This window comes from Mytilus trossulus, chromosome 10 (genome assembly GCF_036588685.1).
Source record: "Mytilus trossulus isolate FHL-02 chromosome 10, PNRI_Mtr1.1.1.hap1, whole genome shotgun sequence".
Taxonomy (NCBI): Eukaryota; Metazoa; Mollusca; class Bivalvia; order Mytilida; family Mytilidae; genus Mytilus; species Mytilus trossulus.
The window spans coordinates 59,650,875-59,665,741 of record NC_086382.1 but is presented as its reverse complement, the minus strand read 5'-3'; the positions used below and the strand labels follow the sequence as shown (position 1 = coordinate 59,665,741).

At 31.3% G+C, this 14,867-nt stretch overlaps 2 protein-coding genes across 2 annotated transcripts; one reads left to right on the top strand and one right to left on the bottom strand.

The window, feature by feature from the left end:
* Positions 1–1,498: 1,498 nt before the first annotated feature.
* LOC134688046 (slit homolog 2 protein-like) lies at positions 1,499–12,082 on the bottom strand. Its single transcript, XM_063548513.1, has 7 exons — positions 12,002–12,082; positions 9,762–9,949; positions 8,861–8,932; positions 5,470–5,541; positions 3,281–3,349; positions 2,063–2,134; positions 1,499–1,508 (listed from the first exon to the last, which is right to left on the bottom strand). The coding sequence occupies exons 1-7, from the start codon at positions 12,080–12,082 to the stop codon at positions 1,499–1,501; spliced, it is 564 nt and encodes a 187-aa protein (XP_063404583.1).
* Positions 12,083–14,120: 2,038 nt separating this feature from the next.
* On the top strand, positions 14,121–14,867 carry LOC134688045 (uncharacterized). Its single transcript, XM_063548511.1, is given in 1 exon segment — positions 14,121–14,867. A coding segment is annotated over 1 exon segment (747 nt).

The following is a 14,867-nucleotide window of genomic DNA, read 5'->3' as shown; positions in this document are numbered from 1 at the left end:
ATTCCTCTGCAAAAATAATCAAATATCATGTTTGCACACATTCAGAGCTTTCGGCAGTACCAATTTAAAAAAATAAATTGTTTACGTGTAATACCGGAAATTTTGTAAGTGTTAGAAACTAGTAGCAACAATATTTACCGATTGACACACCCTTAGAAAGTACAAATCAATGCAAAAATAATACTGAAAAAGTGAGAAGAGAGAAAGTTGCACTTGCAATGGTTTTTGCTATGCATTAATTACCGCCAATGTTCGATAGAAATGTATTGATTTATAATTCATTACATCAGACATGAAATTAAAATAAATGGGAAACGAAATTTAAAATACCAGAAACTATAACACTTAATTATCCCATTTTTATCGCTAAAACGTAATGTCCAACGTTTCATTTTGTGTGCAAAATAGTTCCGTTTCTTTCCTACGGTATTTGTCTCACAAGAATATTGCTATTGCTATAATTATTCGCCTGTTAAAGCAATATCAATATCACTTAAAACCGTAATCCCGAAAATGTTTTTTTTTTGTAAACGGTCTGAAGAATGTCCAAGCATATGAAAGGTAAGTATATTCCGTGTTTGCGCATTTATACTTTGAAATTGAAAATGCTGAGAGGAAACATATTTACTATATTTTGAAAGTTTGTTTTTTTTCTCCCGATTCATGTTATTTTTTACCGGATACCATATGTATAGTTTCTTTTGCAATGACTTTGAAAAGTATAGATATCTTGTCCCAACGGAAAAAAAATGGTCAAGGTTTTTCTGGGGTTTTTTAAACAATATATAGTGTTAAATCTTTTTCGTTAGGCAACAAGTTTTTAGATAGTTTCAAAAAGTATAGCCGTTTTTTCACAACGTTCGCAAAACGTAATTGTTGCATGTTCTGGTTTTTAATTTTATATCATAATTATTTGCTTCCAGTTTAATTCGAATGAAAATAAAAAAATACATGTATCGCTACAATGCAACCAATGCATGAGAAAGGGAAAATTTAAGTTTTAAATTCAAATGTTGACCAAATCAGATTGATATACAAAAGATTTCTGGATGTTGGGTTTTATAGCATATTTGATTAATAAAAGGAACATTGTCTATCTGCAAGTTTCAAATCATCAAAAGTTACATGCATATATTTTTTGTTAATAAAATAAAATATGAAAAACCCATTGCTGGTAATCATAACAAACAAAGGATATGCCCAAAAATACGGAAATGATAAATTTAAAAAATAAATCCCGAATGTTAAACTTCATAAATATTTTGCGACATAGAAAGCATAGGAAAATGATAAAATAAAGGAAAGGAAACGGTAACTGGGAGAAATGTAACATGTAACAAAAGGAGTATGTACAAATGTATAAATATGCAACAAATAGGGAAATATGAATTCAAAATCTAATTTATATTAAAAATAAGTAAATTTGGAAATTAATATATCGGATTCATTAATGCGAACTGTTGCCGAAACGAAAATTATCAATTATGGCCTGCTAGGACTAACAACTCCTGTAAATGAATATTCACAAAAAAAATATTTATATAACCACTTTGCGTTTTGTTTGTAAAACTATGCATTTTTTCAGACAAATCGAAATCGGCTACCAAATTCACAACAGTCACTTGACCTCATCAATGATATGCTTGAACACCTGAAACTTTCTTTGAAATCGTCGAAATAGACTTTTTTTGATAAACGTCGTGAAACAATTAGTAGTGCCAATATCATGCGCCGCGTCAGTGTCAATATCGCATTCGGGTAAACGCTGCTAAAAACTCTCCAAACTGTCTTATATTTGAGTTTAATATCGTCCTTCTGTGCCGATATCAACAAAAACTGGCCAATGGCATTCAAAAAACAAATTCTTGCTTAAGCATGGTTGATACATCTCAAAACAGTAAGAAAATATAAAAGAAATACTGCTTCAATTCTTGCGCGTTTTACATTTAATAAAAGCAAACAACATTTTGTTCTATTAAGCTTTAGGTTAGATCTACCAAGAAATTATGCATATATTGTCTATCATTTTAAAAAATCTTTTCTGTTTTTATAAAGAACTTACATAGTTTCCAAAGACAGAAGACCAGAGAACTCGCCATCTTCTATACTAGAAATGTCGTTCAAGCTGAGATCTCTAGAAAAAAATGTTGATATCAGTTGTGAATACATTCAGAGCTTTAAGCAATTGGATAATAATAGAATGAATATTTATGCAATACGTCTTTTGACAACTTAATGGTTTTTATGTGGTACGGTTATTTTATTTTTAAGGGTTAGAAACTAGTAGCAATAACAGAATGCTGAATACGCGAATCCATTTAGAAAGTATCGTTCAACGCAAAAAGCAGCTGTTAAAACGCAAGGAAAAAGACAAGTTTTAATGACAATGGCTCTCGCTATGTATTTATCACCTCCAATGTTGCTAGAAATCAACAAAGTCGTAATGGTGACTCTAAAACTTGTATAGTGTCAACATCTAGTTCGGTTATATCTGATTATATCTTTGTTGAAGAAGTCATTTTTTTTGGTGCACACCCTTGTTAATGAACATGATGAGATAATGTCAGCATGCAAAGGGCATTAAATGCAGAAGCCGATAAATGTGAACGTTATGTTCATTTCCTGAAACGATAGGAATGTTGGAATCGTCTTAACTGTCATAGATTTGAGTTTAATGTTGTCCATCTGCGCGGATTTTGACAAAACTAATTATTGTCATTAATTTAACAATGTGTTGCTTGATTATGGTTGAACAGAAATTGTAAACTACTCAAAATGGTTTATCTTAATCGCATCGAAATCAGCTTAATTTTTATGTATTTTTTTTTTAAAACACACGTACATTTAAATTAAACAGCTAAGAAGGGAGACTATCGCTAGCTGACAAAAATTGCCTAAAAAGTAATCACCAATTTCCTATATAAAAAAGAAGATGTGGTATGATTGCCAATGAGACAACTATTCACAAAAGACCAAAATGACACAAACATTAACAAATATAGTTCAACGTACGACCTTCAGCAATGAGCAAAGCCCATACCGCATAGTCAGCTATATAAGGCCCAGATCAGACAGTGTAAAACAAAGTAAAACAATTCAAACGGCCTTATTAATGTACACAAAAAGAAAAATTCCAACATCGAAGGACGATAAATCATATATACCGACGTTTAGATGAACTAAACAATTTCAAAAAAATCTATCCTGAATCTATTACATTCTTACTTCGTGTTTATATACACAACGGAAGAAATATGATTTTGACTTATTATGTACTTACAAATTCTGAAGCGATGTTAGCCCTGACAATTTGGTTCCTAGTGAATCAATTTTATTTGATACAAGAAATCTGAAAACAGAGAACAGTTCTTAAAGCAGACATATTGAACAATAAATAGCGAATTTTATGACATCGTTGACCACAAAAAGATAACAAATTAATAGAATAAATGTTATTTATATTAAATTTTTTAAAAACTTCTTGTACATAACACTTTTAAATTATGAATGAATATGAATCTTAAAATTCTCAATGTCATAAATCAACACTTTCTGGTCTATAAATAGTAAACACTTGTTGCGTATATCTCTTATTTCAGGGGTCTCGGTGGTCAAATGCTCTCAGTAGTTACTACTCTAATCACAAGCCAGACTACACTGAGGTTGTAAGTTCGAAACCTGCTCATGCAGTTGCACTCGACTTCAATCTTAATTGACTAGGTTTTTCAGTTTTCCTATCGAATTTCGGTATTTTTCTCCGGTCACTTCTATTCGGGGTCTTCCAACAATTAAACTTTGCCGCAACGAAATAGCCCAAAAGTGGCCAGTTAAAAAGTGGCGTTAAAACACATAAAATCAAATCAAATATGTTCATTCAACTGAATGGAAGTTTTTGGAAATCTCAGCTGGTATCAAATAATCATATATAAGGTTTTCTTTTCGTAAAAACAAATCCTCCCTGGGATATTGAAAACAAAATGATTCAGCAGGTAAAGGGTACAAATTTTGACTGGAAGTTTGAAAAATTAAAAATGTCCTCCGAGATTCAATAAATTGTTTTATTTGTCCAATAACTTTCTATCACAGATATGTATATATATACTTTTGTTTCCAATATTTGACATCATATATGCATTTTTTGTCATGATTCAAATGTTTGAATATGAATAGTAGAAGGTTTCATTTCAACGACTTTGTCACTTTGCATCAGTCGTCCGTATTTAACAGGCAACACGCTGTGTAGCTACATTTGCTAAAGGTGTCATGTTAGAGGATGTTATTAATTTGCATTCGTAGTTTGTCCGTAAACTTCTAACATTTAATCAATACTTATAAGCACTTATACTAAAGAAAAGAAAAACAATCACAATATAAATTTCAAAAATTCATATTGGGGATTCATTATTATTCGTTTAATACCAATTTTCGTGGATTTCGTTGTTATAGGTAGACCACGATAGATGTTTTACAAATGAAAAATCATCTATAGACTTATATGCAAACTATGGCAAAACCACCAATTTAAATATCTCGAAATATGTAAGGTTTCCTTTATCCACGAAACTCGATTCCCACGAAAATAAATAAATCCACAGTACACTGAACTTAGAATAAGTAACTAGACAATCAAATAACAGGAAATGATAAAAGAAAAAATAACCTGACAAATGACAAAATAATTCCAGACAAACAGACACAAAGAAAGGAGTATCTGAAAAACCCCATTCAAAACAGAAGAAGAAACAAATATAAAACTCAAAGACAGTGAGTAGTACAAGTTATTGTCTTTTTCTTCAAAAAAATTGTACCTGTACAGGTAATTACTTGTATGATGGATTCGTACAAGTAACTACGTGTACACAGTTTTAGTACATCAAGTAATTGCCTGTACAAAATAATGAAATGTACACGACATAAATATACGTTCAGGTTTTACATTTTACATACCCAAATTGGCAATCCCTCTTCTTTCTTTATTATACCGAATATTCTAATGATATTGGCTAGAAGTGTTTTGATCGTTTATAAGGACGCATAGAAAAGTTATATTCAATAAAATTTAAACATTGAATAGAATAAAGAATTTCAAAAAGTCTTTGGATCCATGTAAGAAGAAATGTAAGAAGAAAGAAAATGAAGAATTAAATGGACTTCTCACTTCGTTCCAATTCTGTACACTTTATTTTGTAAATTTCCTCTAGTACCTACTCTCTCATTTATTCTTTATATTTTCCTGAAAATGAGTTGAACTGTGTATACAGGTTTTTATTATTATTATTTTTTTGGAGGGGGGTATATGAATTATATGTGAACGTATTATTCGAAATATTTGGTTGATTAAAAATTTGAATTATAATTTTTCTCATTCTCATTTTTTGGCAAAAATCTCTCAATTATCTATTAATTGATCGATAAGGTTAGCATTTATAATATTAACTTCTATGTTTGCACGTATCATAAAATACTTACAATCGTTTCAAAGCCTGTAAATCCGAGAAAGCACCATCTTCTATAATAGAAATTTCGTTGTAGCTTAATATTCTGAAAAAAGAATTATTATAAGTGCAAAAAACTGGTAGCAACAAAAGAATACCGATAAAACCACGTATTTCTATTCCGAAAGTAAAATTAATGTAAAAAAGGACAAATTGAAAAGCTAAGAGAGAGAGAGACAGGTTGCACTGACAATGTCTCTTGTTATGTTTTAATCAACAAGTTCTTGATGGTGACAATCAATAAAATCTTCGTCGTACTGATGTATTTGTTTTATCCGCTGAAAGTTACTCAGTTTCAGTAGTATTTTTGAAGGAGCATACCCCCTGCTTTTTCAAATCATATCAACACACGAACTTCATGTATGATTTGAGATAAGTAAATGCTACACGATGTAGCATAGGGCATTTACTCCCAGGAAATGGAAAGTTATCGATTGAAAAGTTAAAATCATTCCATTTGTCAAATATGTTAGTTTGGTGTCGTCGATATGCGCAGATGTTGACAAGACCTTCAGTGAAAATGATAAAGGAATCCTCTGCTTGAGAGTGAAAAAAGAAAATGGGTTTATATTTATTCCAAGCTTATTCTTGATATAACTTAAAACATTAAAAAAACAGATTTACATAGCAATATAAAACTATACATGCGGAGACTAACGAACACTACATCTGTCATTATTTTGAAATATAAAAGATACATAGGTGTACATTTAGAAAAGAACCTTGTCTCAATGATCACGAGTTGCATGTTTTATGTTTGTCTAAAGGCAAAAAAAGAATGTAAAAGATTTCTTTTTCCAGCTTTGAATTCATCTTATGCTTACATATCGTACTAGACAATAACAATCAAAACCAAGGAGTAAACAAAGACTCACAAAACCAAAGGACATTAACATCAACAGTTATAAATAATAATTAAGAAACAACACGAACTCCACTATAAACCGGGAGTGAAATTAGGTGCTCCGGAAGGGTAACCATTTCTTTCTTGCAACGTATACGGCACCCGTCGTGTTGTTTCTTTGTTCAGTTCAGTAATGATGGAAGGTTATTATGACTGAGGAAGAATATCAAATATAATTTCTGACACACTTTTGTCATAATGGCCAATCAGCTCATGATGACGACCGTAAAATTTCTAGAGAGATGACCTTAATTTGATTGATTCATAGCCCTGCATTAGCCACTTTTGAGAAAGCACTATTCCTCGTTCAACAAAATCAACGTACTTTGTGCTAGCTCTAGAATAACGTATCAATTGAGACACATATACTCCATATGCGGGTGCTGCTGGGATGTTGCTATACAGAAATGGAAAGTTGACAATAGGAAAATTGAAATCATCGCGTTTGTCATAAATTTTGGTATTCCATTTCCACCTACCCTCAGTAGTCATTTCAAGAAAAAGGTCTGCTCTATGGTCGGGTTGTTTTCTCTTTGATACATTACCCATTTCATTATCAATTTTACTAAATATTGAGCACAGTAGTCGGTAGTATATTTATTTTTAAATTCAGTTGGATATATTAAATGTAAGTGATCACTGAGTCTATTATTATTAAGAGTCAGTACATCATCAATATACCGAAAGGTGAAAATAAAAGACTATGCTAATTTTCTCTCTCCTTTCTATACAAATCCTTGTATAAATTTTGCTTCATAGGAATATAAAAACAAATCAGCAAGTAAAGGAGCGCAATTGGTACCCATTGAGATTCCAATAGTCTGTTGAAAGACCAAACCTCCAAATTCAACAAATAAGTTGCTAATTAAAAAGTCCAGCATGGCAGTGATAATCTCGTCGGTATATTTTTCTTAAGTAAGTTGAATTCCAGCCCAAAACTAGATATTTAAAACTTCTGCTCCCCTTTTTATTAAAGAAACATAAGCTGACGAGTTCTTTCAGTCGAGCTTTAAGTTCAGTATGTGAAATAGTGGTTTAAAGAGTTGAAATAACCAAGGTTTTAATGTTGGTACAATGTTTTAAAGATTGAGATTGTAACTTGATTAATAATTCTTTTGAATTTTTCAGTATCCACATTTGATTAACACCACTTCTTGAATATGCCATTTCTGAATATTTCGGAAGTCCTTGACTGCAGTGAGTATAGCAGTAAGAATTTTAGAAAGGGGTTTAGTTGAACACTTGAGAGAACCTGCAATATACCCTTCCTTATAAGGATTCTTGTGAAGCTTAGGAATCCAATATAAAGTTGGAAGATCCTGGTCTTCATCCTTTGGATTAACACCAAAGGAGATTATAACCTATTTCTGGTTTTTCATGTTCTCCTGCTTCGTAAGCGTTCTTAGTGTATACATGCACGTAGGATTTCCAAGTGTGTTATTTATCCGCAATTCCCTAATCAGACAGTCAAAGTAGTGTTTCTTGCAAACAAAAACAATATTGAGTCTTTGTCTGTCGAACGACAACATATTTGTCATAGAGGCAAGACAACTAAATGTAAGAATACATTCTTGTTCAAAGGAGCATAGCTCTTAAACAATTTTTTGTCGCATCGTCCCGAAACATTGCTGATGTAAACTTTTAATCTAAAATTCTTAAAAATCCTTCATCAAATGTAGGCTTAAAAGCGCATTTTTTGTTGTGCATTATTTTATATAAATAAGCTTTAAGGGGCATAACTCTTATTTTAAATGGTGATCCCTTCCTTAAAATTGTTTTACACATGTCTGATTTATATGGTTGATACAAATTAAGTAAAAATTCATCACGAATTGTATACTTGAGAGTGGTTATACCTCAATTGTCTGTACAAGTTTACATTTCTAAGGAATAAATCTTCTGAAAAATAATTAATCAGCAGTGGTTTTTACACTACTGATTTAACCTTCAATGATGTTTTTAGGTCGATGTGATAAAAGGTAAAATCAAAAAAATACTGAACTAAGAGCAAAATCAATTCAGAAAGTTTATAATCACATGGCAAAATCAAATAACACAACGCATTAAAAACGAATGGACAAGAACTGTAATATTCCTGACTTGGTACATGCATTTTCAAATGTAGAAAATGGTGGATTAAACCTGATTCTATAGCGCAAAACCCCTCACTTTAATGACAGTATCATCAAATTTCGTTTTATTTACAGTGATGCGTTAAATAAACAGACACAATAAATAAAATAGTCAAAATATGGGTACATCAGTCATCTTTGTATAACAATTTATCAGAAGTGTGGGCTTTTCAAGGATTCCGTGTTGAATGCTTTAATTCAACCTATTATTGTTAATTATTTATACGTTGCGACTTGGATGGAAGGTTATTCCATTAGCAGTCCTACCACAGTTTTTTATAACATACATCCTTTTGAAATAGGAGTTGAGCATTGATTTTAGAACTTACAATTCCTTTAGCGATGTCAGTCCTGACAATGATGTGTCATCTATTACACTAATCTTATTTTTTTGAAAAGGTCTAAAAAGAAATCACAATTCTTTAAGGAGACATATTTATCAATAAATAGTAATTATCGTGAAAACAGTGTGTGTTATATTGTATCGTTTGTTACTCTCGACGACCTCATTAATCGTTTTCTTCACATTATCCTTGCGATGTGTATACCAATGTTATGATTAAAAGATAGATCAGTGATGTCTACACCGCATCAGCACAAAATCACGGCGAAAGATATTTCAAATATGATGATTTTTAAAAAGAAACAAAAAGTCTTTATATTAGGTTATATAAAAGCAAATGATTGATTGATCATTGCGTTACATATCATTAGCACAGACATTCAATATCGCTGCAAGAGGTACTCCAATTATAATTACAAAAGAACGCATCGAATGTAAACCAAAAGTCTTTCAACTAACTTAAACTCTGAAAGAGCTTTAGGCCTAAATCATAACAATTAAGAGTTTCGGTCTGAATATGTTGTTGAAGAATTTCACTTTAAAATCATGATATTGAAGGGCCAATTGTTCTCAGTGATGATATTCAAATGTTTGTCATTTATAATCGGGTTTTTTAACAGTGAACATGCTACATGTACCTCGACTTTTTCTATTTTCCCAACCATCTTATGAAAACAGAATCATTATCAACATTGCATAATAATTTTCTTAATGTTAGACTCATGTTGCAACATAGAAAACATTAAAAAGAAAAAAAAGATTCGGAACAAATCTTAAGCAATTAATTTATATAATGACTCAAAGATAAATGAGATAAAAACAACGTTGATAAAAGTAAACATGATTAAAGAAAATATATAAATCTACATGTGTACGACAATACTTACAAGCCTGTTGTGTTTTTAGGTATAGTACTCGGTATTTGTGTTAAGTTTTGTTCCAAACACTTAATTACTGTTCCTATGCAATCACACATTGTCAGTCCGGGATACGTACATGGCACAGCATAACCTTCTTGTAAAATACTGAGGGTCAAAACCGCTATTATATTAAACAACATCATGCCGATACTCTTCTAAATAAGAAAAATAAAAGTGTTAGCGAAATCTGAAAAATCAAATTTCTAAGATAGTCTAGAAAGATATCTTACTTAACGAGACAGAGCGGGAACTATTATAATAAAATTTGAGAATGAATTTGACCCTTGAATATTCCAAAAATCAAACTTAAAACAATAAATATCGTAGTTAGTTCAATTTTGCATACGGTGGTTAGACTTATGTTTTTTTTTTGTAAAAGAAAATAATAAATTTTGACAATAATGATGCATTGAAAAATGAATACTTTCTTGCCAATGCAATACACTAACATGATTTTTTTTTCAAGTGACTCCATTTGAACATTTAAATTCTCACATTGATTGAGTTTGAAGCATACTTAGTGAGAGGTTTGGCTAGATATAAAACCAGGTTTTTATTACACATTTTCTACATAAGAAAATACCTGTACCAAGTAAGGAATATGACAATTGTTATTCGCTAGATTAGAGACTTTCTGTTAAGAATTTTCTTCACAGTACGGTAGTTGTGTTATTTTACTTTTTGACACTCATAAGAAATACAATCAGAAAAAGTATACTATCTGCTGATAAAAAAGAAACCATAATAATTAATGAATTTGATATTTTACCACAATTAAAACTTCAGTTTGGACAAAACTATAATAAGTTATGTTTCCTTGGCCAAAAGAAACTTCGATCTCTGTTTCGTGGGAAGAAAACTTTTACGTTTTTAACCACATTGCTTAATTTGTTTATTCAAACTAATTCACATAAAGGCAACATTAGTATAGCGGTGTTCAAAAGTAATAAATCTACTAAGAGAAAACAATTCTTGGTTACAAACTAGAACCGAGGGAAACACGTCAACAATAAGTCTTAGAGTAATACAAAGGAACAACTGGAAAACTGAAGTGCAATAAAAACAAGCTTCAACATACATAGAAAAAAAATATTTGATAACGACTGCCATATTCCTGACTTGATACAGGATATTCAAGACCAAATTTGCATGAACCAGATTATATGGCTAACGAAATTTCCCGCATATATGACAATGTTTAAATAAATATAGCTTAAATGACAACAATACGTGACAGAATTACATTACATTTACGCTTATGATGCTGAAAACTTATTTAAAGGGAAGAATTAGTAGTATAAACTGAATTGATTAATATCCGGTTATTCAGCTTATTTTCGTTGTTTCGACACTTTAAGATAAAAACGAGTTTGGAAACAACTTTTTAGGCATTCAGAGGAGCCATTTTAACAAACATTTTGGGTCTATTTTCTACTGTTACAATGTTGATTTTACAATAAGTTAAAATTAATGTTTGAAAGCTGAATACTAAGAAGTTTGCTAGCGATATCTGAAATTATAATTGAAAACAATATTGCGATCATTGAATATTAAATGAGGTCTAGAAACAAAAACCAGTAAATAAATACTATGATTTTTAATATTTTATACATTGTGACTTGTCATTGGAACTCATACCACATATTCTTATTTAAAGTGATGAAAATAATTACTGTGGATTCATTAATGTTCGTTGGATATCAATTTTCGTGGATTTCGTGGGTACAGGAGAACCTCGAATTCTAATGTTCAACGAAATACAAATTTTGTAAAGAAATGAGTGTAGACTGTGCCAAAACCACGAAAATAAATATCCACGAATATGTAAGTTTTCCTCAAACCACGAAAATTGGTACCCACGAAAATAAATGAATCCACAGTATGACAAAATCAGAAAACCTGTGTTGATCCATTTTCATAACTAAATATTGCTTGACGCACGTAATTAAAAATGTATCCAAAAAGTGATAAATAACATGGTACAAATACACGGAAAATGTAAGAACAAAATCGACAAAACACCTTTGACACAAGAAAAAAGTAAGCTAGAGACAACAAAGAAAAGACTCAAATATTCAGAACATCAAAATTTAAAACAGTTCTAATACGACTTCAGAAATAATTATTGAAATAACATTGATAAAACTAGTACCTAAATAATCAAATATATATTGTTGAAATACTATAAAACGATTGTCTTTACTTACATTCCAGTCAGTTTCCAATTCAACTAATTTAAACAATTTAATATTGTAAACTCCAGTGAATGCAGCTTGATAAAATGCCATATATGTGTATAATTATATACCGTAACAATACCATTTTATGTGTAACATTTGCGTATAAAGAAGAAGGAAGTTATAGTCAATCTATTTTCATTGGACTGCTGAAAAACATTTTTTTCAAGACAAGGAAGAACATTATGTACAAGTTAACACGTAAAACAAAACCAACAAGATGAAAAAAGACATTTTTAGCAACAGATGGCAAATCCCACAACTGAAGAAAAACATTGTGTTTGTACTTTTCATCTATTGATAATTAATTATTGAAATGGATAAATCATTGCCAAAACGAGGGTTGCTACTCTCAAAGTAAGCCAAGCACATCAGAGATACAGATGTGACATACAGAGTTGGTAAACCATTGACTTTTCTGATGAAAAAATGTTTTAGATGTTCGTAATTAGATCTAGATTTTTCATATTATGATATAATAATCTGAAAATGATTTGTGTACGGACCAGTCTCTCAAATCCTTTTAATGAGGAGACTGAAGTGGAAAAGGATTGATACTGAACATTTCGAGGTGTAAACAGTTAACTCGAAAAATAAATTGGTTAAAACAACTGAAACAGAAGTAAGATTCAATTGAAAATTGGAAAGCTTCAAATGTGGCATATTTTGGGTAACAATTGTTGAAATATTGTTGTGACGTCATTCTATTGTTGTACCCGTTCTTTATTTTAGTGATTGGACTATCTTTTACCGGTAAAAACATTAATTACCTTAAGCTGTCCATTTTTTTAAGAAAATACTTCCCCTTTCTTAAAAATATTGGACGATGAAGGTATCATAACTGATTCTTACAGATAAATAAACTAATCAAAGATACCAGGATTAAAATTCTATATGTACGCCAGACGCGCGTTGCGTCTACAAAAGACTCATCAGTGAAGCTCGGATCAAAAAATGATTCAAATAAAGCACTAAAGGCTAAATAAAGTACGAAGTTGAAGAGCATTCCGGACAAAAATTCCTAAAAGTTTTGCCAAATACAGCCAAGGTAATATATTCCTGATGTAGAAAACAGGGATGGGCATGATTACTGACAAATGTAAAAAAAAACACAATTTAAATCGATTATTACATGAAGGTATTTTGTGCAAACGATTAATAATCGATTACTCAGATTTTTGTATGTAATCGATTGCAATCAATTACATTATCAAAATTAATTACAATACTTTTCGATTACTGTCCATGACATGCATTAAAATTAAACAAAAAGTATATAGTAAGTTAAACACAATTGTATTGCTCAACGTTTGATTAGTGGAAATTTAGAACTTTATAAAAGAAAACAGCAATTAAAACATTATTTCTAAATTATAAGTTTAAAGTTTTTATCTAGATGGAAATTCCTACTAAGGATCAGAATTATTAAAACAAATCTTGAAATTTTACTTTCTACATGAATTAGATGACATGGCATTCCATTAATCACTTGTATATATGTTTAAGTTTTTTTTCAATACTTTGCTTTCGTACTGAATTAAGTTAGCTTTTTTTTCATTACTTAAAGGCAGGTTTATATTAGTTTAGTTATTTATAATGTTGGAAGTTTTCTCTAAAGAAAATATAAAAATATAGACTTATTAATTAGTTCAACTAATTTTACAAATCAAAATTTATAATTATCATGACAGGCATGAATTAATCCCTTTGATGGATAACCACTGTTATTATAGGTTATAAAACTGCCAATGGAGTTCAATTTATAACCTGGGGCAAAATAATATAAATCTCCTTCTCAATTATACTAACAGTAAATATATTTATTAATAGTATCGGAAGCACATTACTTGTTTGTGTTTGTTTATGTTCAACACGTGTTGATGAGCACATGGTTGCATACCTTGTTTGTTATTGTATGATTTGATTGGCTATTGTATGTCGCAATGCAGGTATTCTACCCGTTTGTACGAGGGTAGGATCGTGATTCTCGTGCAGAATCTCATTGTAAATATAAGATATTTTTATATAACCAGCTATTCGACGTTCTGCCTTTACAGAGTAGCATACCTTCCGTTTCGTTATACACATAATGACCGAAAACCACTCAGACGACGAGGACACATTGCTTTTGCACGAGACACCCGTACATTCATGTGCCAAGTCTAGTTCTGTACCACAGATAAGTGATCAAACGTTTGAACTTTTTACATCTTATTTTGATAGTAAGATTTCTTCTCTGAAGAACGAGTTAGTCTCCGGGAACGCCTCCCTACCTTAGAAGCTCAAGAAAGAGGTGTCCGTTAAGCTTAAGGGGGAAGGGAATCAGATTCAATACTCCTTCAACTCAGATATAGTTTCCGAATTGCAGAAACTTCAGAAGCGTACATCCGCACAAAATTCCGTTAGCACCAATTTGATATCGAGCCTTATTCTTAAAATCAACAGGAGGAATAAATTGATTCGAATTGACGACAAGTCGCCAGCAGGCTGGTCCACAGTCAGAGAATACGAAAGTGATGACCTGGCATCAGATTTAGAAGATGAAAAACGTTTACGGTAAGCAGAAAGCAGGGCCCTCAAGACAATCAAATAAAAGAAAACCCGTGGAAAACCTTACTCCAAACCGTCCGCCACCGTTTCTAGACCTGCCAACTCTACTGATACTAGTAACAGTTACTATCAGCCTTACAACGCTACTCAGTTGCCCTTTCTGAGGTTCCGTCGCCGCGAGGCGACCCCATACGACACCTGTTACGAGTGTCACCAAACTGGCCACTTCAAGAGGAACTGCCCAAAAGCAACAAACAAACCAACCTTTGGAAACTTGTCAAAGTGA

Excerpts from the sequence above, each read along its gene's own strand:
- LOC134688046 (XM_063548513.1), bottom strand. The coding sequence starts at position 12,082 with ATGGCATTTTATCAAGCTGCATTCACTGGAGTTTACAATATTAAATTG. Across the intron at positions 9,950-12,001 it reads AATTGGAAACTGACTGGAAT|AAGAGTATCGGCATGATGTT; the intron begins GTAAGTAAAGAC and ends TTTCTTATTTAG. Across the intron at positions 5,542-8,860 it reads CTGACATCGCTAAAGGAATT|AATATTAAGCTACAACGAAA; the intron begins GTAAGTTCTAAA and ends TTCTTTTTTCAG.